Source organism: Hyperolius riggenbachi, chromosome 7 (assembly GCF_040937935.1).
Source record: "Hyperolius riggenbachi isolate aHypRig1 chromosome 7, aHypRig1.pri, whole genome shotgun sequence".
Taxonomy (NCBI): Eukaryota; Metazoa; Chordata; class Amphibia; order Anura; family Hyperoliidae; genus Hyperolius; species Hyperolius riggenbachi.
This window is the reverse complement of record NC_090652.1, coordinates 49,162,466-49,186,910: the sequence shown is the minus strand read 5'-3', so window position 1 is coordinate 49,186,910 and position 24,445 is coordinate 49,162,466. Positions and strand designations below refer to the sequence as shown.

General features: G+C 45.6%; 1 protein-coding gene across 1 annotated transcript; it reads right to left on the bottom strand.

The window, feature by feature from the left end:
• Positions 1 to 7,404: 7,404 nt before the first annotated feature.
• On the bottom strand, positions 7,405 to 23,700 carry LOC137526010 (serine protease 27-like). Its single transcript, XM_068247219.1, has 3 exons — positions 23,439 to 23,700; positions 17,602 to 17,771; positions 7,405 to 7,713 (listed from the first exon to the last, which is right to left on the bottom strand). The coding sequence occupies exons 1-3, from the start codon at positions 23,698 to 23,700 to the stop codon at positions 7,405 to 7,407; spliced, it is 741 nt and encodes a 246-aa protein (XP_068103320.1).
• Positions 23,701 to 24,445: the final 745 nt, after the last annotated feature.

Sequence of the window (24,445 nt, the reverse complement as noted above, 5' to 3'; positions counted from 1 at the left end):
TTACAAAACATCTCTAGTTCATTCATGTTTGATGGCTTCCGAGCATGGACAGTTATCTTTAACTCACACCACAGATTTTCAATTATATTCAGGTCAGCGGACTGAGATGGCCATTCCAGAACATTGTACTTGTTCCTCTGCATAAATGCTTTAGTGGATTTTGAGCAGTGTTTTGGGTCGTTGTCTTGTTGAAAGATCCAACCGAGGTGCAGCTATAGCTTTGTCACTGATTCCTGGACATTGGTCTCCACAATCTGCTGATACTGAGTGGAATCCATGCGCCCCTCAACTATGACAAGATTCCCAGTCCCTGCGCTGGCCACACAGCCCCACAGCATGATGGAACCACCACCATATCTTACTGTAGGTAGCAGGTATTTTTCTTTTTCCTCCATGCATAACGCCCCTTGTTATGCCCAAATAACTCAATTTTAGTTTCATCAGTCCACAGCACCTTATTCCAAAATGAAGCTGGCTTGTCCAAATGTGCTTTAACATACATCAAGTGGCTCTGTTTGTGCTGTGGGTGAAGAAAAGGCTTCCTCTGCATCACTCTCACATACAGCATTTCCTTGTGTAAAGTGCACCGAATGGTTGAATGATGCACACTGACTCCATCTGCAGCAAGATGATGTTGTAGGTCTTTGGTGTTGGTCTGTGGGTTGACTCTGACTGTTCTCACCATTCATCACTTCTGTTTATCTGAGATTTTTCTTGGTCTGCCACTTCAAGCCTTAACTTGAACTGAGCAACTGTGGAAACAGACAGCTGAAATCTCTGAGACATCTTTCTGTATTCTTACCCTAAACCATGATGGTGAACAATCTTTGTCTTCAGGTCATTTGAGAGTTGTTTTGAGACCCCCATGTTGCTACTCTTCAGAGAAAATTAAAAGAGGAGGAACACTTACAATTGACCCCTCTTTCTCATAACTGGATTCACCTGTGTGTGTAGGTCAGGGGTCACTGAGCTTACCAAGCCAATTTGAGTTCCAATAATTAGTTCTAAAGATTTTGTAATCAATATAAAGTGCCAAACATGTATGCACCTGCCTAATTTTATTTAAACAATTATTGCACACTTTCTGTAAATCCAATAAACTTCATTTCACTTCTCAAATATCACTGTGTGTGTCTATCTCCTATATGATATATTTAGCTAACATTTTTTATCGTAACAACTAATGATTTATACAGGAAAATCATGACGATTAACAAGGTTGCCCAAACTTTCACATCCCACTGTATGTACTTTATGTATGTACTGTATGTGCTACGATCACTCGGAAATGCCCTGACCGATTTGAACGAAACTTGGTATGCAGATCCCTTACTATCTGGGATGATATGTTCTGAGTGTCTCGCGTCCCCCCTGCACACCTGGGCAGAGCTACAAACAGCAAATCAGATTTCACCCTTTTTATGTAAATGGGATAAAAAGGACAAGGCTGCCATTCTCACAGAAATCAAGCCAGAGTCCCCACACTTGGCACAGTTGGTGACCGAGGTTACAAATCCAGGAAAAGTGGGCGGAGCAAAAAACAGCCAATCAAATTTCAGTCATTTATTTTAAATGGGAAAATGTGAACTGTAGCTATTTTTACACTGTTAATCACAGGGTTTTCAAACTTGGCACACTTGGTCACTGGATGAATGATATTAAGATTAAAAAAGTGGGTGGAGCCTACAACAGCCAATCAAAACTCACCTATTGACTTTCAAGGGGAATATTTAAACTGCTGCTATTCTTACACTGTTATTGGCAGAGGCTTCAAACTTGCTACCGTCAGTCAAAGGGTGACTGGGGTCCAAATTCACTAAAGGGGTGGGGCCACAAACAGCTAATCAGATTTGATTTCCTTGCTAGATAAACTGCTTCCATTCACACATTTTTGATGTCAGGAACTCAAAAGCTCACAAACTTGGTCATTGAGTGTATCAAGGTTACAAAAAAGTGGGCAGAGCCAAAAAAAAACTAATTTCCCTGGGAAAAAATAAACAGCAGCCATTCTTAGACTGTTAATGGCAGGGTTCTCAAACTTTGCACAGTTGGTCACTGGGTGACTGGGATTGATATTCAGGAAAACGAGTCAAGCCTACAACAACCAATCAAAATTCACCTGTTGATTTTGAAGGGGAATATTTGAATTGCTGCCATTCTTACACTGTTAATAGCAGATGCCTCAAACCTTGTACCTGGTACAGTTGGTGACTGTGGTTCATATTCAGAAAGGGGGCAGGGCCACACACAGCCAATCAGATTTGTTTAATTTCAATGGGAATATACAAATTATTGATACCAAGTACCCCAAATCTCATAAACTTAGTAACTGAGTGACTGTATGTCAAGGTTAGAAAAAGTGGGCAGCGCCAACAACTACATTGAGTCACTGAGTGACTGGGATTAAAATTAAGAAATGAGGGTGGAGCCTACACCAGCCACTCAAAATTCACCTATTGATTTTCAAGGAGAATATTTACATTGCTTCCATTCTCACCCTGTTAATGGCAGAGGCCTCAAACACGATACAGTCAGCCATTGGGTGACTGGGGTCCAAATTCACTAAAGAGGTGGAGCCACAAACAGCCAATCAGATTTGTTAGATTGATTTCAGCCATTCTGTTATTGGCAGGGATCTCAAACTGACACTGTTGGTGATTGGATGACTGGGAATAATATTCAGGAAAATGGGTGGAGCCTACAACAGCCAATCAAAATTCACCTATTGATTTTCAAGGGGAATATTTACATTGCTTCCTTTCATACACTCTTAATGGCAGAGGCTTCAAATCTGGTACAGTCAGTCACTGGGAGACTGGGGTTTAAATTCTGAAAAGGTGGTGGGCCACAAACAACCAATCAGTTTTGTTTCATTGGGAAAATGCCACTTATTGATGCCAAGGACCCCAAAGCTCATAAACTTGGTCATTGAGTGACTGTATGTTTAGAAATAGTGGGCGGAGCAAAAAAAGCTATTTACATGGGAAAATATAAACTTACACTGTTAATGGCAGGGTTCTCAAACTTGACACAGTTGGTCACTGGATAACTGGGATTAATATTCAGAAAACTGGGTGGAACCTACAGCAACCAATCAAAATTCACCTACTGAATTTCAAGTGGAATATTTAAACGCAGAGGCCTCAAACCTGCTACATTTGATCATTAAGTGACTTGGGTTCAAATTCACTAATGGGGCAGAGCCACAAACAGCAAATCAGATTTCTTTGCTCGATAAACTGCTTCCATGCACACAATTTTGATGCAAGGAACCTGAAAGCTCACTAACTTGGTCAGTGAGTGACTGTGTTTCAAGGTTTCAAAAAGTGTGTGGAGTCAAAAACAGTTTTCCCAGGGAAAATGTAAACTGCAGCCCTTCTTCACTGTTAATGGCAGAGTTCTCAAACTTTGCACAGGTGGTTACTGGGTGAGTGGGATTAATATTCAGAAAAGAGGGTGGAGCCTAAAAAGCCAATCAAAATTCACCTTTTTCAAGGGGAATATTAAAATTGGCACAAGCCTCAAACCTGGTACAGTCGGTCATTGGGTCACTAGGGTTCAAATTCAAAAAGGGGGCAAAGCCACAAACATCCAATCATATTTCAGTTTCATTTCACTGGGAAAATACAAATTATTGGTGCCAAGGACCCCAGCGCTCACAAACTTGGTCATTAAATGACTGTGTGTCCAGGTTACAAAAAGTGGGTAGAGCCAAAAACAAATTTCACTGGGAAAATGTAAACTGCAGCCATTCTTACACTGTTAATGGCAGGGTTCTCAAACTTTGCCCAGATGGTCACTGGGTGACTGTGACTGAGATTAATATTCAGGGAAGTGGGTGGAGCCTATAATAGCCAATCAACATTCAACTGTTGATTTTCAAGGGGAATATTTAAATTGCTGTCATTTTCACACTGTTAATAGCAGATGCCTCAAACCTGCTACAGTTGGTCATTGGGTGACTGGGGTTCAAATGCTGGAGAGGGGCGGAGCCACAAAGAGCCAATCTGATTTGTTCGATTTCTATGGGTGAGGGTTAGAGAAAGTAGGCAGAGCCAACACCAGCCAAATACATACCCGGGCAACGCCGGGTCATCAACTAGTATATAGATAAAGAGAAAGCTGTTCCTAGAATTCTCCATTCTTACTTCTGAATGAAGCCAATTCTGATTTAATTTACTACCTAAAGGTGGCCACACACCATACAATTGTATAAATATTTGTTCAATTTAAGAATTGCAATCAATTATTCTGACTTATTGTAAAATTTCAAAAATATGACCAATGTACCACACACATATGTTCAATTTTTCCCCAGTTATGATAAAAATGATTGGAAACTCTGAGAAAATTGCTAGGGTGTGTACATTAATACATTGACAATCTAACACTCATCATACAATCTTTAGAAAAATTGAAGAAAAATTTCCAGCATTCCAGATCGATAATAATTGGGAAAAAAACGGGAAATCCGATCAGATTTTTCAGTCGAATAAAAAAAAAAGCTTTTGATTTTTTTTCAGGAGATCCGATCATATTTATCGAATTGCCGTAAAATCGAATCATTTTATTGTATCGTGTGTGGCCACCTTTACTCTTTTTTTTCTCATAGAAACTGCACTGTCATATCTATGTAAACACATCTGAGCACAGCATCTATCTATCTATATATATATAATAGAGTAAGTGCCTCAACCATCAAGCAAGAAGAAGAAGTAGCGCCCTGCCCCCAGGGCCGGTCCAAGCAAGAAGAAGGGGCTGGTCCAAGCAAGAAGAAGAAGAAGTAGTGCCATGTCAAACCAAGGGCGAAGAGGGATAATTTGCATATTCAGTAGCAGTGCATTGTGGGTAACCACAAATGTTCACTTATAGCTGAATTATTGCAGATTTGCCTCTGTTTTAAGAAGGCAAATTACACCAAGCTTTGCTTTTTTTTTTTTAGTAGGAGGGATTTTTGGTCCATTTTATCCCCCTATACAGTCTTAGTAGTCTGGGTCACCCCGAGCTGCTTGGTTACTCTGTTGTACTGGTCCAAGAACTATCTCATAAAGCCATAGCATTCCCTGCTATGTACTGATGAGGACTAAAGGTGTGAAATAAGCTGTCACATGTGGGTTTGAAATGCCTGTAAAATATAAAGATATATGCTAAAGCCACTCATGGCAAACCACTATTGGTTTAGTAAAAACCACCACACATTGTTGCAAATGGCAGTGTTCTCACTGCCGTGTTTGTGGTTAGCGATAACCGCAAACACGTTTCATGCAGCAGTTTGCCGGCAATTTGCGTTTAGCGATTGTGATTAGCGTGCTGCTAATCACGATCGCTCCAAAACTGCCGCAGTGTCCAGTAATTTTTCCGCGTTAATTGCGGTAAATCACTCCTGCAAAGGTTTGCGATTATAGGTGTGAACGGGCCCGTAACAGTATGTGTAATCTGCTACCCGAAAACGCTCCTAAAACCGCTAGGCATGTTTAGAAAACGTCTCTAAACATGCCTAAAATTGCTCTGAAAATCGGCTCCAAAAAACGCTAGCATTTTGCAGATCTGCTAGCATTTTTGGTGTGCACTGGGCCTGATAGTTGGTGTGTGAGTAGTAGTACACATTGCCAGCAATGATATTTGGTGTGTGAGTAGTAGTACACATTGCCAGCAGTGATATTTGGTGTGTGAGTAGTAGTACACATTGCCAGCAGTGATATTTGGTGTGTGAGTAGTAGTACACATTGCCAGCAGTGATATTTGGTGTGTGAGTAGTAGTACACATTGCCAGCAGTGATATTTGGTGTGTGAGTAGTAGTTCACATTGCCAGCAGTGATATTTGGCGTGTGAGACAAGGAGTTAACTTTGTAACCAAGAGCTGCTGCCTGTGGTGCCTGTAACCTGATCCCTCAGTGAGCTCAGCTGGGAGGAGTTGCCTCTCTCACTCCATCCCTAACTCTTCACTGCTCTTCCTGTTTCTTCCACTGTGATCCGAATCGTTCACTGTGATGATCCGGATGATTCGACTCACAAAAAGGATTTGGATCAAAGATCCGAATCGTTCATGATCCGGACAACACTAATACATCGGCGGTTCTAGATGCTTGCTTGACTTACCAAGAGTGAAAAGGGATAATTTGCATATTTAGTAGCAGTGCATTGTGGGTAACGACAAATGTTCACTTATAGCTGAATTATTGCAGATTTCCTTCTGTTTTAAGAAGGCAAATTACACCAAGCTTTGTTTTTTTTTTTTTTAGCAGTAGGTCTTTTTGGTCCCTTTTCTCCCCTATACATTCCAAGAGGTTTGGGTCACCCTGACCTGCTTGGTTACTCTGTTGTACTGGTCCAAGCCCTATCTCATTCAGCCATATCAATCCCTGCCATGTACTGATGAGGACCAAAAGTCTGAAGCAGGCTGTCTACATGTGAGTTATGACTGATTAAAATTTAAAGCTATGTGCTTGCTATACACCAGCGGTCCTGGATGCTTGCTTGGCTTACCAAGGGTGAAAAGGGATAATTTGCATATTTAATAGCAGTGCATTGTGGGTAACCACAAATGTTCACTTATAGCTGAATTATTGCAGATTTCCTTCTGTTTTAAGAAGGCAAATTACTCCAATACAGTGGGTAGCATTGCAGGAAGTGATGACAGTGGAACGCACGCTGGAACGTGGAAGAGGTGAGTCATCCCCGAACGCTGTTTCTTACTAATAGTGGCGGCTGCTGCTGAGGGGGAGGGGGGTCCTGCTGAGCTTAAGCTGGAGGGGGAGCGCACATGGGGGACCTAGGTGAGGGGGGTCCCACCCCCCTTTCTGCCCTCTATCCCCTTATGCGGTGTATGCTACGCCGCGGGTCAGCTAGTAGATCATATTTCAGCAGCTTCTCCCTTCTCAGCCTTGTGTCACACTGAACTGCCCTCAGCCAATCAGTGGGGAGCAGGAATGTGGGAGGGGAGATGACAAACTTCCTTCTCATTGGCAAAGAGAACCAGGCTGACTGAGATTAAATTTATTACAGCAGAAACATTTATGATTACATTGGAATGCTTGCAATGCAGGGTGAGGTTGCATGCTACATAATAAACACAGCAGTGGGTAAATGGAATTTGATTTTGGTGCTGACAACCTCGATTTATGGTCACAACTTGTTACAAGATCACTGTGCTCAGTCGTGTGTGCTGTACTGAGGAGTTTAGCCACTTTTTCTGCCAGAAACTCCACCGGTGAAATTCAGCACGAGAGGAGAGATTCTTTTGGATTAGATATATACTGTAGCGAGTCTTAAGTCAAGAAAATAGAAAGCTTCCCTGTACCTAGATTAAAATTGCCCATGTTGCCAGATCACTGGTCTGGGAGCAGATAGTGGATTATATTTGTGGATCGACCAGTGGGTTGGATGATCTGCTAATTCTCTAGCTATCCAAACATCAGCAGAAAGGCAGCCATAACGAGGAGCATCCAGTGAGGTCTACAGGGAGAAACGCCATCAAGACTTGGAAAGGTTCGAATGATGACGTCACCTCCACAAGTGCCTGTTGGGGTTGTAATATTGGTCACACTGTAGAAAGTTACTGGCACGTAGCTGCTGATCCAGGCTTCATAAGGTGTGACCAGGGTGTAGACCCCGGGGAGACCTGGAGCAGCACAAAATGCTCCCCAGCTCACGATTCCAACCTCGTACCAGACACCTCCAACTTTACACACGAGAGCTCCACCTGAGTCACCCTGAAAGATGGAAAAGGACATCATCAGCTGGGTCCAGAGTTACATATGTAATGCGTGTCATTGCTAGAGAATTCATGCATTTTGCAACATATCTTGGAAATGGAATTTGCTATTTGAGGAAATTTAGTATTCAATAAAACAACATAGCACTGACTGACTACTGACTGTATGGAAGCAGGAACTGTCTCTGGATGCCCGCAGCTAATGGACGATTTGGGCGCCGCCATAGGCGCTAATGCAAATTGAACAGGAAAAAAGAGGCACATATGGCTAATGGACAAAAAGCGCACACCATAGGCTGCAATGCAAAATATCGGCTATTGGGTGCCAGAGAAGGAATTAGGGCGCCCGACAAATAGCGTTTACAGTAATCGTGTTAACAAAACTTTTCATTTACAGAATAAGGTTTATGACAAATATTGTTTTCAAATGTATTTTGACTTTCGTTTAAACTTATTTTATCGTTTCTAAATTTTGCTTTCAGGAGTGTAATGAGCAAATTTTCGTTTTCCCTTATTTTATTGTTTTATCACGCTTATTGTATTACAAATATATTGCTTTTGGTAGTGTGATGAAACGTGGAAAAGCCGCTGTCTCTCAAGGCGAAGCGGCTGTTTCCGCGTCCAGCATGGCGTCACAACGCGGAAAAAACGCCGCATGCCGCTTAGGCAGAGCGGCGGAATCCGCATTGGAGGCGGCTCCCGCACTCAGTTCACTGGATACATTGCAAGACAGTACTGGTGTGGCTGGGACTGATAGTCCACCAAGATTCAGACTTACACGCGCGCGAGCACAGAGGCAGAGTTTAAATAGCTGTTAGAAGGGAGTCGGCTGACCAGCTGGGTCAGCTGACAAATTCCACTGCTCCCATTGGACCAGCAATTAGGGAGGTCCTGGAAAGGTCCTAGAGTATATATACTGCTGGTTGTTCACTTGCTCTTTGTCTGGCGTGCGATCACACAGGTGGGAGCACCCAGATCCGTAGTCAGATCCGCAAGTGTGCCGGGACCAGCTGGAGCTGTAATCCTACACTTAGCTAGATTCTGTTGATAGCTAAAGTACTAGTTTGATTGTGATTATCTGTTATGACTTTTGCCTGCCTTGACTACCCTTCTGAACTCTGATCTTGTACCTCGTTATTTCTGATACTCTGTTGCCGAACCCCGGCTCGCTCCTAGACTCTGTTTCTGCCTCCTGATTTTGTACCCCGATATATCTGATACCCCGTTGCCGAACCCTGCCTGTACTTTGACTCTGCCTTTGTCTGCTGATCTTGTACTTTATCTGTCTGTGTGTTTACGACCTGGCTTGTCCGACCTCGAGAACCGACCTTACCGTTAGAGGCGGTTCCTCGCTCTGTTAGCGATCCTTCCTCCTGAGGGTCACTTTCAGATATACCTTCCTACTGTCAGTCTGACTCCTCCCGTCTTGGAGAGCTCAGGTCTGCGGAAGGAATCTGTGCAGTACTCCTTGCTGCATTGAGGCCTTGTCCTCTAAGTGTTACAGTTACACCAAACACTACACTCTACTCAGGTGAACAGAGGTTTCAGATAGTTTGTATATCGGATTATCGGTGAGACTGCAGATCACTTATAATCTGGTATATATCTGTATTTCCGGTGATACTGCAGATCACCGGTAATCAGATACTCTCTGCGCCCACCGATCGTTACAGAACGCCAGACCAAATACAAAATGGACGCAAACACTGATTGTCTGGGTGTACTTGCCACTTCGGTGGACAACATCAATCAAGTACTGGGCACCCACATGACTCTTATTGATGCCCTATCAGGGTCTGTACAAATCCTCCAGACATCAGTGGATCATGTGCGATTCTCTCCTAGCTCTGACATACGTATGCCTGTACCTGAAAGCTTTTCCGGCCACAGATCTGACTTCCGGAATTTTAGGAGTAGAGTATTGTCCTATTTTGAGTTGAGACCCCAATCTTCGGGTACTGAGACCCAGAGGGTCACGTTTATAAAGACTTTGTTGTCCGGCGACTCCCAGTCTTGGGCATATAGCCTGCCCGCCGGAGACAAAGCTCTTACCTCTGTAGAGGAATTCTTTAACGCTATGGCAGTAATTTACGACGATTCGGACCTTGCTTCGACTTCTGAGCGGAAGCTCAAGCTTTTGCGTCAAGGCGAAGGTCCGGTCGAAGATTACGCGGCCGAGTTTAGGAGGTGGTCAGTTACGGCCAGGTGGGACACTTATGCCCTATTAGATCGTTTCTTGTCAGGGCTGTCCGATGAGGTCTCTGATTTGATGTTAAGCCAGCCCGAGCCTAGAACAGTCGATGAGGCCATCTCAGCGGCCATCCGAATCGACCGCAGGCTGCGCTACCAAAAACAGACCAGGGGTAGTTCCCGTGTCAGAGGGGTATCTTACACTACGGTCCCAGTGACTCCACCTCCTACTATTGCACCTTCTCCCGTCTTGCCTCCATCCGAGCCAATACAGATTGCTCGGTCAAAATTGACCCAGGTAGAGCGAAGACGGAGAATGACCGAACAGCTGTGTCTGTACTGTGCTGAAGGGGGGCATATAGTACAAAACTGCCCTAACAAGCCGGGAAGATGCTACCGTTTAGGAGTGGTAGGGGGTAGCACCCTAGGTGCCCGGCTCATACCCTTAAACGAAAAACGTTTGCTCCTTCCCTGTATGATTACATGGGGGGACAAATCTGAAGCCACAGAAGCCTTTGTTGATTCAGGCTCCGCGGCTAACTTTATGAGTTCAGAGTTTGCAGAAAAGTTGGGCATTCCGCTCACCTCAGTAAAACCACCTATCCAGGTTACTGCTGTGGACGACTCCCCGCTGCAAAGGGACCGTCCGCTGTCTCAGACACCAGAGGTGGAAGTCACTATTGGGGTTCTGCATAATGAAAGTCTAAGTTTCTTTGTATTACACATGACCACCTCCACAATTGTTTTAGGAATGCCCTGGCTGCAGCTCCATTCGCCACAGATTAATTGGGCTACAGGACAATTAACTAGTTGGTCAGACTTCTGTTCCCAACAGTGTCTAGGGAAGGTGACTTTAGGTCAGACCAAGTTGCATGTGGAGGGGGTTCCCGAGCAATACTCCGAGTTCTCGGATGTATTCTGTCCCAAGGCTGCTGACAAGTTACCTCCTCATCGCCCTTTCGATTGCCCCATCGATCTCCGTGCCGGTTGTATGCCCCCTAGGGGTCACTTGTATAATTTGTCTGGACCAGAGAAAATAGCGATGCAGGAGTACATTCGTGACAATTTAGCCAAAGGGTTCATTCGCCCCTCCCGGTCGCCTGCAGGGGCCGGTTTCTTTTTTGTTAAGAAAAAAGACGGAGGGCTGCGACCATGCATCGACTACCGTGGCCTGAATAAAATCACGGTGAAGAATCGTTATCCGTTACCATTGATAGACGATTTATTTACGCAAGTCACGAACGCTAAGATCTTTTCAAAATTAGATCTGAGGGGTGCATACAACCTGGTCCGCATTAGAAAGGGTGATGAATGGAAGACGGCCTTCAACACTCCCGACGGGCATTGCGAGTACTTAGTGATGCCCTTCGGGTTGTGCAATGCGCCAGCCGTCTTTCAAGAATTAATCAACGAGGTATTCAGGGAGGTGTTGGGTAGATTTGTACTAGTATACCTTGACGATATACTAATCTATTCCAACAACCTCCCCGAGCACAGGGTCCACGTTAAATTTGTGTTGGACAAATTGAGGCAAAATATGCTGTATGCCAAGGTGGAGAAATGTATTTTCGAGGTGACCACTGTCACATTTTTAGGGTATGTGATCTCCACCTCAGGCCTGTCAATGGATCCTGCCAAGGTCACAGCTGTCCTGGAATGGCCACAGCCAGTGGGGTTGAAGCCCCTGCAAAGATTTTTAGGTTTTGCGAATTACTATAGGAGGTTCATAAAGGGATACTCCACGATAATTGCCCCTCTTACCAGTCTCACAAAAAAGGGGGCAGATACCAACCACTGGTCTCCTGAGGCTGTGGCAGCTTTTTCTCACTTGAAAAAATTGTTTTGCTCTGCACCCATATTGAGACACGTAGACACCTCTTACCCATTCATTGTGGAGGTTGATGCCTCAGAAGTTGGAGTAGGGGCTGTGCTGTCTCAACGCTCTGGGCTGCAGGGGAGGTTGCACCCGTGTGCCTATTTCTCTCGGAGGTTTTCACCGGCAGAGAAAAACTACGACATAGGCAACCGGGAACTTCTGGCCATTAAATTGGCATTTGAAGAATGGCGCCACTGGTAAGAAGGGGCAGAACACACGATCACGGTGTATACTGATCACAAGAATCTGGAATACATCGAGGGGGCTAAGAGACTAAGTCCCCGACAGGCCCGTTGGTCGTTATTTTTTACGAGGTTCAGATTTATTATCACATACACTCCAGGCAGCAAAAACATCAAGGCAGATGCCCTGTCCAGATGTTTCGAATTAGAGACAGCACAGCCCCCCGCTCCTGAGTCCATCATCCCGCAGAGGCTGGTGTTAGCAGCCACAGAGACCTGGGAGGATTGGACAAAGGTTTTGGGTCCCTTTCAGCAGGATGTCCCTGAGGGGAAACCGGAGGGGGTCTTGTTTATCCCACTGTTTTTTCGTCTACAGGTCTTACAAATGTTTCACGCCCATAAGAGTGCTGGTCACCCTGGTGCTGCCAGAACGCAGGATCTGATTGCCAGGTGTGCTTGGTGGCCTTCTATGGCAACAGACTGCAAGGAATATGTCAGGGAATGTGCGGTATGTGCCAAAAGTAAACCCTCCCGGCAGGCACCTGTCGGTACCTTACAGCCTTTGCCCGCCCCGAGTGAACCATGGACCCACTTGTCCATGGATTTTGTGGGTGAGCTCCCCAGGTCTGAAGGCATGTCGGTCATTTGGGTGGTAGTCGATCGCTTCAGCAAAATGGCCCATTTCGTGCCTTTGAAAGGACTCCCCTCGGCCCAAGAATTGGCTGACCTATTCATCGTCCACATTTTCCGGCTGCACGGCATTCCGGAGAACATTGTGTCCGATCGGGGAGTCCAATTTATCTCTAAATTCTGGAGGGCATTCTGCCACCAAATGGGCATGAAGCTGTCTTTCTCGTCAGGCTACCACCCACAGACGAATGGGCAGACTGAACGAATTAATCAGTCTTTAGAACAGTTTTTAAGATGTTACGTTGCGGAGGCACAGAATGGCTGGGTGAAGTTTCTGGCTTTTGCAGAATTTGCGCAGAATAATTTAAAGAGTTCTTCTTCTGGTTTTTCCCCGTTCCAGATTGTGACAGGGAGGTCGCCCAAGTTCTCCCCTTTGCCAGTTGCCTCTTCTCCATTCCCAGCGCTGGAGGATTGGCAGAGGTCACTCAGGGACAATTGGGGAATTGTTAGAGATAATTTGTAGAAAGCGTTCCAAAGTCAAAAGGGTCAAGCGGACAAGAGACGTTCCATGGAATGGAAGTTTCAGCCAGGGGATTTAGTCTGGGTGTCCACACGTCACTTGACCCTGAAGCAGCCTTCTGCCAAACTGGGCCCCAGGTTTGTGGGTCCGTTTTCTGTGACCAAAAAGATCAACAACGTCACTTATACCGTTGATCTCCCCGCCAGCATGCGTGGGGTGAGATCATTTCACGTATCCCTGCTCAAACCAGCAGTCCATGTGGGCCCTACTCCTCCTCCTCCTCCTGTCCTGGTGGATAGTCATCCTGAGTTCGAAGTAGAGAAAATTTTGGACTCTCGCATTGTCCAGAACTCGGTACAGTATCTGGTACACTGGAAGGGATATGGCATTGAGGACAGACAGTGGGTACCGGGGACTCGCATGCATGCGGATGAGTTGAGGAAAGAGTTTCATGCCTTACACCCCGAGAAGCCTGGTAGGAGTTGTCCGGAGTCCACTCCTCGGGGGGGGGGGGGGGTACTGTGATGAAACGCGGAAAAGCCGCTGTCTCTCAAGGCGAGGCGGCTGTTTCCGCGTCCAGCATGGCGTCACAACGCGGAAAAAACGCTGCATGCCGCTTAGGCAGAGCGGCGGAATCCGCATTGGAGGCGGCTCCCGCACTCAGTTCACTGGATACATTGAAAGACAGTACTGGTGTGGCTGGGACTGATAGTCCACCAAATTTCAGACTTACACGCGCGCGAGCACAGAGGCAGAGTTTAAATAGCTGTTAGAAGGGAGTCGGCTGACCAGCTGGGTCAGCTGACAAATTCCACTGCTCCCATTGGACCAGCAATTAGGGAGGTCCTGGAAAGGTCCTAGAGTATATATACTGCTGGTTGTTCACTTGCTCTTTGTCTGGCGTGCGATCACACACGTGGGAGCACCCAGATCCGTAGTCAGATCCGCAAGTGTGCCGGGACCAGCTGGAGCTGTAATCCTACACTTAGCTAGATTCTGTTGATAGCTAAAGTACTAGTTTGATTGTGATTATCTGTTATGACTTTTGCCTGCCTTGACTACCCTTCTGAACTCTGATCTTGTACCTCGATATTTCTGATACTCTGTTGCCGAACCCCGGCTCGCTCCTAGACTCTGTTTCTGCCTCCTGATTTTGTACCCCGATATATCTGATACCCCGTTGCCGAACCCTGCCTGTACTTTGACTCTGCCTTTGTCTGCTGATCTTGTACTTTATCTGTCTGTGTGTTTACGACCTGGCTTGTCCGACCTCGAGAACCGACCTTACCGTTAGAGGCGGTTCCTCGCTCTGTTAGCGATCCTTCCTCCTGAGGGTCACTTTCAGATATACCTTCCTACTGTCAGTCTGACTCCTCCCGTCTTGGAGAGCTCAGGTCTGCGGAAGGAATCTGTGCAGTACTCCTTGCTGCATTGAGGCCTTGTCCTCTAAGTGTTACAGTTACACCAAACACTACACTCTACTCAGGTGAACAGAGGTTAGTTTGTATATCGGATTATCGGTGAGACTGCAGATCACTTATAATCTGGTATATATCTGTATTTCCGGTGATACTGCAGATCACCGGTAATCAGATACTCTCTGCGCCCACCGATCGTTACAGGTAGTAACTTTGTTTTCAGAATTATAATGCGTAAATTATAGTTTTCAGATTTATTATCTTACTAATATATTGCTTTTAATATTACTAATATTTTAAGATTTTTAAGGCTATTTATTCTATTAAAAATGTATACTTTTTTATATATATTTGTAGTGAAGTATTTTACTTTAACAAATATATTATTGTTTTATGTGTGTAAGTGTGCTTGCCCAGTGGGGGTGGTTAGGGTTAGGCACCACACGGTGGGTGGTTAGGGTTAGGCACCACTAGGGGGGGGGTTAGGGTTAGGCACCACCAGGGGGATGGTTAGGGTTAGGCACAACTAGGGGGAATTAGGTTGAGGCACCACCAGGGGGGTGGTTAGGGTTAGGCACCACCAGGGGAGTGTTCAGTGTGTGAGTAGGGTTGGGTTAAGCTGTATTGTTGAATTACGTAACGATTTTTAGCATTAATATTTTTTGGCTATTATTTCCCATCTGTTTTTACAATGCCTAAAACTAACCGTCGCCAGGGTGGGGCCTAACCCTAAGCACTATCCTGGTGTTGTCTAACCCTTACCACTCCCTCTGCAGAAACACCCTTTTACACATAGAAACGATAATATCTTTAATAATGTTAAATCTGTACATGCAAACAAAATAATATGACAAAAACTATAATATTCTAGATGTGTTAAGGATATTTATTGCGGCACCCTTTTTTCTGTTTTTTTCGCCGCATTAACGATAATTGCATAAGATTCTATGGCGGAATCCTCTTCGCCCACCCTCAGCTGGCGCCCTTTTTTCCTGCTACCGGGGAAACGGTTAAGGTTAGGCATCAGGAAGGGTGTTTGTGTCAGGGGTGTAGGGTTAGCTACAGCTAGATCTAGAAAGGAGTTTCCACAAAATGCCTGGGTTTCCTTTAACACTCATGATAGGGCTCCATCTACTTTTGGGGGGCCCCAAAATAGACTGTCTGAGTCTCACTGTACAATCCTTTTGGGGTTCCTTTATTGGGGCCCCATTTCTTGTGGGTGTCCCTCTCCACCCCTCCTTCTACAGAATGTCTTGGGGTTCTAGCTGCTACACTTCTTCTGCGGTTCCCTCTACTTTTCTTATGGTGTTTTTTCCAGTGGCGTACCTAGGAAATTTGACACAAGGTGCTGAATATTTAACGACACCCCTTCCCCCCAGGTGGCGTAGCTAAGGGGCTGTGGGCCCCAATGCAAGTTTTACATTGGGGCCCCCTGAACACTCTATACATAACAATTGATACGGCACACCAAAACCTGCCAGTGGCAACTACAGTTGCCGAGGTGCAAGAAGGGGATGGGGAACAGTTTGTCATTAATCACTACTATTCAAATTATCTATAGAAGTGATTATTATGAGCACAGGACCAATAGAGAGCTAATACTGCAGTTGAGGGAGGGCCCTTTCGGGGTCCCTCTGTCCCAAGGGCCCGATGCGGTCGCTACTTCTACAACTCCTATTGCTACACCCCTGCCCCCCCCCCCCCCGAAAAAATATTGGTGGGAGGATTGACGGGTTGGGACGCTAAGCATGTCGCTGCAAATTTTGGAGGATTTGGGGGGAAAGGAGTCATCCGGATGTGGACGTAGCTAACCGTTATGAAACTCTGTACACTATACAGTGCTGCAGAAGATGTCAGTTCTATATAAATACACAATAATAAAAATAATAATAATAATATGGTAGGACATTAGACTATGACTATAGTACAATAAGATTGTGAGCGCCTCTGAGGACAGTCATAAAAGGGGAACATACGAAAGAGGGGGATGCATAGGAGGGGGGGGGAATAAAGAGGTAAAGGCACAAGACAGAGTTTATGGTGGGAGTGGAGAAATGGCAGGAAGTTCTCTCACCAGAACTACAGGCATCACCAGTGCTGTTTGGCAGGGACATGCTGTGAAAAGAAGCCACCAAAATCTGAAAAGAGGAAAGGGTCATGGGGAAGACAACAGGGTGGGAGGAAGAGCTGGGAAAAGAGATAAGATTACCTGCAATCAACCTAATCTAAATTGCCTGGAGCTTACTTCTCTGCTCACTTCAGAAGTCAGCTGTCAGCACCTGTATCACTGGCTTCTGCAACAGTAGACTGCACTGCATTATTGATTTATTACTCTGATCAGGATAAATAACCAATAGTATAGCGCACTCTGGTATTACAGCAGCTAGTGTACATGGCTACTAATGACAGGCAACTTCTGAAGCACTGAACACATCCTGCCACCTTTCCCTGCTAATGTCCCAGCTGCAGCACAGCAATAATTCTCTCTACTTATCCTGCTGCTCTGCACATTCTCTCACTTCAGGCTTTGTGTAGAGAGCGAGGAGACACATTGCCCATGGGACAGGAAGGGGGAGGGGTGCTACATCTAGTGCAGGAAGTAGTACAGCCCCCTGCACTGCCTGCTGTTATTTTCCCAAATGTTGCCCAAACTATGAAAAAAAGGTCCCCGGTGGAAGAACAGAGTGGCTGAGGCTGAGCACCACAGCAGCACCCCTAGCCATGGCTACACCCGGTGCTGTGAGCACCTGCAGCCTTATGGTAGGTATGCCACTGGTTCCTTCTATATCTCTTCTTAAGATCGCTGTACACTCCTAGGCCTCACTCTATTCTCCTGGGGTTCCCTCTATTTTCCTTATGGTGTTCCTTCTATATCTCTTCTTAAGATCGCTGTACACTCCTGGGCCTCCCAATATTCTCCAGGGGTTCCCTCTCCAATCCTTTGGGTGTTCGCTCTAATTTACTTTGGGGGTTTCCTCTATATTCCTTTTGGGGATCTCTATACACCACATGTGGGTTTCCTCTACACTCCTTCTGGAGTTCCTGGTTCACAATTTCTGGGATCACTTACCTGGCAGGGGTCCTTCCCTCCTTCCTTGTAGCCAGAACAGATCATATCACTTTTGACAAATATGGTGCTGTCATTTAATGACAACTCATTATGATACATTCTATCACATGTTTTGTGGTCAATAAGTGGAGTCATGACCTTCTGGAGAGTCCCGTTTACAGGAAGCGGTCCTAGTGGGGAACAGGAATAGTTAATATAAATTCAGTGTCATAGGCATACATCATATGTGTTAATGTGTACCGGAGGCAAACATAATAATAATAATAATAATAATAAATAAAAAAAAGAGATTCTTACATATAAAGAGGAAAGCCTCACACTTACTTTTTGGTACTTTTTTCAATTATACAGCAATAGGGGGAAAGAAAGCCCATAAACATAGCACCACTCATAAATAGTAGTAAATCATATATTCAAACATTTATATAAAGCTAATGCAAAAATTTATATTGACATATTAGAGTTTCACAGGTTAAAAACAATTAAAACCGACCACAAAGTCGTGTAAGGTAACAGCTGCATACAATCATGTTCTAATTGGTAATCAAATTTGAGGTCAAGAGAAAATCACAATATAATACAATACCATCACAAAGATTGGCCATTTGTGCCTAAATACACACGTCAATGCGCATCTACTTAGAGCACATTCAAGGTTGAACCCAGGTTCAGTAAAGTGAAGACATGCATATAAACACATACATAGTGAAAGTATCAAGTACAGTAGTCAAATTCAGCAGATAAATATAAAGTGCAAATATGTATTGTGCACCCAACAGTGGGGCTGCTATAATAAACAACCTAGGAGCAGCCTATATATAAAGTGCATAGAGAGATGAAAGGTGCAAGAAAATAGTAGGAGAAATACTTAGCCCGGGAAGACCAGGGAGGCTGGAACAGTGCAGCTGCACTGTTCCAGCCTCCCTGGGGCTTGATTCACAAAGCGGTGCTAACCTACTTAGCACGTCTTAAGTCTTTAGACGTGCTAACCAGGGTGCTAAGTAGGTTAGCACCGAATATCTGAATCAGATAATGTGGTGCTAACCTACTTAGCACCCTGGTTAGCACGTCTAAAGACTTTAGACGTGTTAAGTAGGTTAGCACCGCTTTGTGAACCAAGCCCCTGGTCTTCCCGGGCTAAGTATTTCTCCTACTATTTTCTTGCACCTTTCATCTCTCTATGCACTTTATATATAGGCTGCTTTCTTTCCCCCTATTGCTGTATATATATATATTTTGAGCCCTTGCACACTCTTTTCTTGCGTTCCTAGTGTTGCGGACACTCCATTACTTCTTTGGTACTTTTTCAATTGCTAAGTGCCGAAAAGTTAGTCTAAATAGAAGAAAAAAAAATATCTCCTAGGAGAAAACTCAGGAGAAAAAGTAAATTGCATATGAGCCCTATGGCCAGTTTTCTCCTAGGTGATATTTTTCTTAACTTAATTTCAATAAAATGCCTTTTAAAACACCAACAAGCAAGAAAATGTACAAAATAAATTTGATAGCACCTTTATGCTTTGTTCATATTATAAATCACCAGCACTATTGCTGAGCAATTTATAGAGCACTTTTCCCTGCGCTTTGCGCTTTTTTAAAGCACTTTTCTAAGTGCTTTTGCTCAGCGATTAAGATTTTCACTTCCTGGCGTCAGTCAGGAAGTAAACTCTTTGACCTGGAAATGAATAAATACATTGGCCTCAATTCACTAAGCTTTATCAAAAACTTTATCAAACGTTTGATAATTTACCTCATGAGTAAAATCTAAAGGTGGCCATACACTGGTCGATTTGCCATCAGATCGACCAACAGATAGATCCCTCTCTGATCGAATCTGATAAGAGAGGGATCCTATGGCTGCCTTTACTGCAAACAGATTGTGAATCGATTTCAGCATGAAATCGATTCACCATCTGTGAAGCTTCCGCTGCCGCCGCCCCCTGCGTACATTACCTGATCCAGCCGGCGCAAGTCCCCCGGTCTCCTCTGTCTTCTTCTCTTCTCTGGGCTCCAGCTTCACTGTACTTCCTGTCCGGGGAAGTTTAAACAGTAGAGGGCGCTCTACTGTTTAAACTTCCTTTCGGGTCAGGAAGAAGTGAAGCTTGCCGGAGCCCAGTGGAGGAGGAGCAGCGGTGACAGCGGGGATACGCGCCGGCCGGATCAGGTAATGTATTGGCGCTAGCGTTGGTCGTCGGACATTAGAATGCCGCTATCGACGCACACCCGACCCGCTGGCGTTTGATCGAAATCATCCGCACAGACAGGAACGACGGAAATCGATCGTTCAGTCAGCGTTTGTGCAACGATTTCACAGCCAATTTGATCACAGTGATCAAATCGGCTGTATAACGGCGGGAAAATCGGTTAGTGTATGGGCCCCTTTTGAATTCACTAAGGTGTAGATTTATTGAACATTTTATCAATAAAAAATGCAATAAATCTATAACACCTTAGTGAATCCAAAATTAGATTTTACTCATGACATAACTTATCAAACATTCAATAAAGTGTGCAATAAAGCTTAGTAAATTGAGGCCAATATCAATGTATTTATTCATAAAAGCGCTCAGGAAATCACTATACAAAGCACTTTTTCAAGCGCTTTTGTGATTTCCGTATACCTTCCATTGAGCCAAAGCGCTCAGAAAATGGTACATGTAGAGCATTTGAGATTTTACAGGGAAGGTTCACGGAGGAAAAAAAATGAATCAACGTACCTGGGGCTTCCTCCAGCCCGTGGCAGGCAGGACGTGCCCTCGACGCCACTCCAGTTGCTCCCGGTCTTCTCTGGTGGCGCACCCGACCTGGCCAGGCCCGGCTGCCAGGTCGGGCTCTTCTGCGCTCCAATCTGCGCCTCACGGGGGCGTGCTGACGTCATCGGCCTGCGCAGTACAGCCTGGAGGATGTCCGATGACGTCAGTGTGACGGCATGAGAGCACGTCGACGGCACGTCCTGCCTGCCACGGGCTGGAGGAAGCCCCAGGTAAGTGGATTCGTATTTTTTTTTTGTGGATACGTGGATCTTCCCTTTAAAGGGGAACTGAAGAGAGAGTTATATGGAGGCTGCCATGTTTATTTACTTTTAAGCAATACCAGTTGCCTGGCAGCCCTGCTGATCCTCTGCCTCTAATACTATTAGCCATAGCCCCTGAACAAGCATGCAGCAGATCAGGTGTTTTAGACTTTAAAGCCACATCTGACAAGACTAGCTGCATGCTTGTTTCTGGTGTTATTCAGATACTACTGCAGAGAAACAGACCAGCAGGGATGCCAGGCAACTGGTATTGATTAAAAGGAAATAAATATGGCAGCCTCCGTATACCTCTTACTTCAGTTCCCCTTTAAAGAAATTGAAACGCTCAAATGTGAACAATCTCATAGGAAAATATTGCACAAGCGCTTTTAGGGCGATTTCTAAAATCACCAGCACTTAAAAAAATTAGCAAACGCTCAAAGGGCTTGAGTCACTCACTTGAGTCACTGCTAACTCATAGCACAGCCGTGGTAGCGTTTTCGCTATTTAGGTGCCCCCAATACAGGTTAGATAAGTAAGTGCCCCCAGTATAGGTTAGATAGGTAGCTGCCCCCCAGTATAAGTTAGATAGGTAGCTGCCCCCAGTATAGGTTAGATTAGATAGCTGCCCCCCAGTATAAGTTAGATAGGTAGCTGCCCCCAGTATAGGTTAGATTAGGTAGGTGTCCCCCAGTATAGGTTAGGTAGCTGCCCCCCAGTATAGGTAATAATAGGTAGCTGCCCCCCAGTATAGGTGAGGTAGGTAGGTAGATGCCTCCCCCCCCCCCCCCAAATGGAGGGGGAAGCCACAGCTGCGGGGAGGGCAGCCCGACCTCTCCCTCCCTTCCTCTCCCCTGGCCACCCTCCGTGCTCCCCCCTCCGACTGCAGAGTGAGCACGCAGGGAAGCGCTGTACTAAACTACTCACCTCCCTGGTTCCAATCGTCGCTCACTCGCCGCCAGTCTCCTCTCTGCATAGCCAGTATACACACGCTGCTTCCTTTTTAACAGGAAGCAGCATGTGTATCAGTGTCTATGCAGAGAGGAGACCAGCAGCGAGTGAACGGTGATTGGAACCTGGGACGGAGTGAGTAGCTGTATACAGCACTTCCCTGCGCATTACTCTGCATCTGAGGGGGGAGCACGGAGGGCGGCCCGGGGAGAGGAAGGGAGGGAGAGGTCGGGCTGCCCTCCCTGCAGCTGCGGCTCCCCCCTCCATTACAGTGTCTCCATCCCAATTGCGCTCAGGGGGGCCGCACAGCCCTAGAAACGGGCCTATGGACATGTGCAGAAGGGATAAAGTAAGAAGCGTATGGGGACTGGCTGGCCTTTGCCTGTATTCTCATGCTGGTGGCAGGCAGTTGGACTGCCTTTCATGTGCCCCCTGTACTATGCAGATGTTGAGAAGTTGTCCAATCAAGATAGTTTAGTTAGGGGACAGCTTAACCACTTGATGACCCACCCTTTACCCCCCCTTAAGGACCAGCGCTGTCTTTAGTGATCTGTGCTGGGTGGGCTCTGCAGCCCCCAGCACAGATCAGGTAGCAGGCAGAGTGATCAGATTGCCCCCCCCCCTTTTTCCCCCCTATGGGGATGATGTGCAGGGGGGGGTCTGATCTCTTCTGCCTGCCTGGGTGTTGCGGGGGGGGGCACCTCAAAGCCCCCCTCCGCGGCGAAATTCCCTCCCTCCCTCTCCTCCCTGTCCCCCCTGGCGATCTGGGCTGCACAGGACGCTATCCGTCCTGTGCAGCCAGTGACAGGCTGTCCCCTGTCACATGGCGGCGATCCCCGGCCGCTGGTTGGCCGGGGATCGCCGATCTACCTTACGGCGCTGCTGCGCAGCAGTGCCGTACAATGTAAACAAAGGAGACATATGTCTCCTACGTTTACATTTAGTCTGCGAGCCGCAATCAGCGGCTCGCAGGCTATTCACGGAGACCCGCTCCGTGATCTAACAGGAAACCTTTCCTGATTAATTAGGGAGGCACATGGCGACGCATATCTGCGTCGCTGGTCCTCCAGCTACCACTTTGCCGCTGCACGGTATGAGTGTGCGGTCGGCAAGTGGTTAAAGGACCTCTGTCGCAAAAATCTTAAAATGGAAAAGAAAGGTAAACATACACAAATAAGAAGTACGTTTCTTCCAGAGTAAAATGAGCCATAAGTTACTTTTTTTCCTATGTTGCTGTCACTTACAGTAAGTAGTAGGAATCTGACATTACCGACAGATGTTGGACTAGCCCATCTTCTCATGGGTGGTTCTCTGGGTTTTCTTTATTTTTAACAGCACTTAGTGAATAGCATTTGCTCTGCCCAACTGCCAAAAAAAGTGCGCAGTGAGCGGGGAGGCTGGCCAGCATCTTTGTATAAATCATTCAGGGAATGTCTTTATAAAGAATAAAGGCCATGCTGAGAATCCCCCATGAAGAAATGGACTAGTCCAAAACCTGTCGGTAATGTCAGATTTCTACTACCTTCTGTAAGTGACAGCAACATAGGAGAAAAGTAATGTATGGCTCATTTTACTCTGGAAAAAATGTACCCTTTATGTGTATTTGTTTTAAATTTTAAGATTTCTGTGACAGTTCCTCTTTAAGCACTGACAGAATGACTAAAATAACACCTGTGTGGTGTCATCACTGAACTCTGTTTGCAGCACACAGACCATCAGCTGTTTAGCACCATTTTTCTTGCTGTGGGCACTCTATCCAGCTTTAGCGGGGACCTGAAATAGATCGATCTATAAAAAGTACAGAGTCTCTGCTCTTCCCCCAATCAAAATCTACTTCTCATGCATCAAGTAGTATATAACAATTTTATAAGCTTACCTCCAAAGGTTGTTCTACCCCAGCCAGTTACCCAGCAATCCAGACCACTAGGGAACGTGACTGAGGAAGATGGCAGGCAGATAGGCATGATGTATTCAGTGTAGTTAACAGGACTGGACAACTGTGCTAAGGAAATGTCTCCTATACTTGCCACACCGATATAATAAGGGTTTACGATAACCCTTGTTAATGTTCTGTTAACTGTGTGAGGACTGTCCACATCCAGCTGGTATAGGCCCAGATAGACCGTGTAATATGTCATATTACGCCTTTAAAAAGAAGAACAACATGATTACTCAGATGCAATTTGCTGACAGATAACTGCAGTACAACCATTTCCAAGCATTTTGATTTGTATTTCGGTAGCAATGCTTCCCTTCCACCTTGAAGGGTACCCGAGGTGACATGTAACATAATGAGATAGACATGCCTAGCACACAAATAGCTATGCTGTGTTGCTTTTTTGTTCTATCTCTGCCTGAAATAGTTAAACATCAGGTATGTAAGTGGCAGTTCCTGTCTGAGTCAATGAATCAGAATCAGAATCACTTTATTTCGCCAAGTACAGCAAGAGCTGTAATCAGAATTAATTGTGGTACACATGGCAAAGGCATAATTGGTATAATACAAGACAGACACACAACACACACACACGCAAAACGTACACTTAAAAATGCAGTAGTCAGTTCGTAACGGCCATTTACACTGCGGTGCAAAACAGGCAAATAATACTAATGATAATAATAAGGATGCAGGTAGTGGCCTCGAGTCAATTTGATGAGCCCAGGCCGGCAGCGGCGGGGACCGGCTGACAACCCAGCTAGAGTACGTTGGTATGTGGGCCAGATAGGGGGAGGTTGGAGTTCAGAAACCGAACAGCTTGGGGGAAGAAGGTGTTCATCCGCCTGGTGGTTTTGGATGGTATAGCCCTATAGCGACGGCCCAATGGGAGGAGCTTGAAGTAGTGGCTGCCTGGGTGAGCGGGGTCCCGGGAGATCATGGTGACC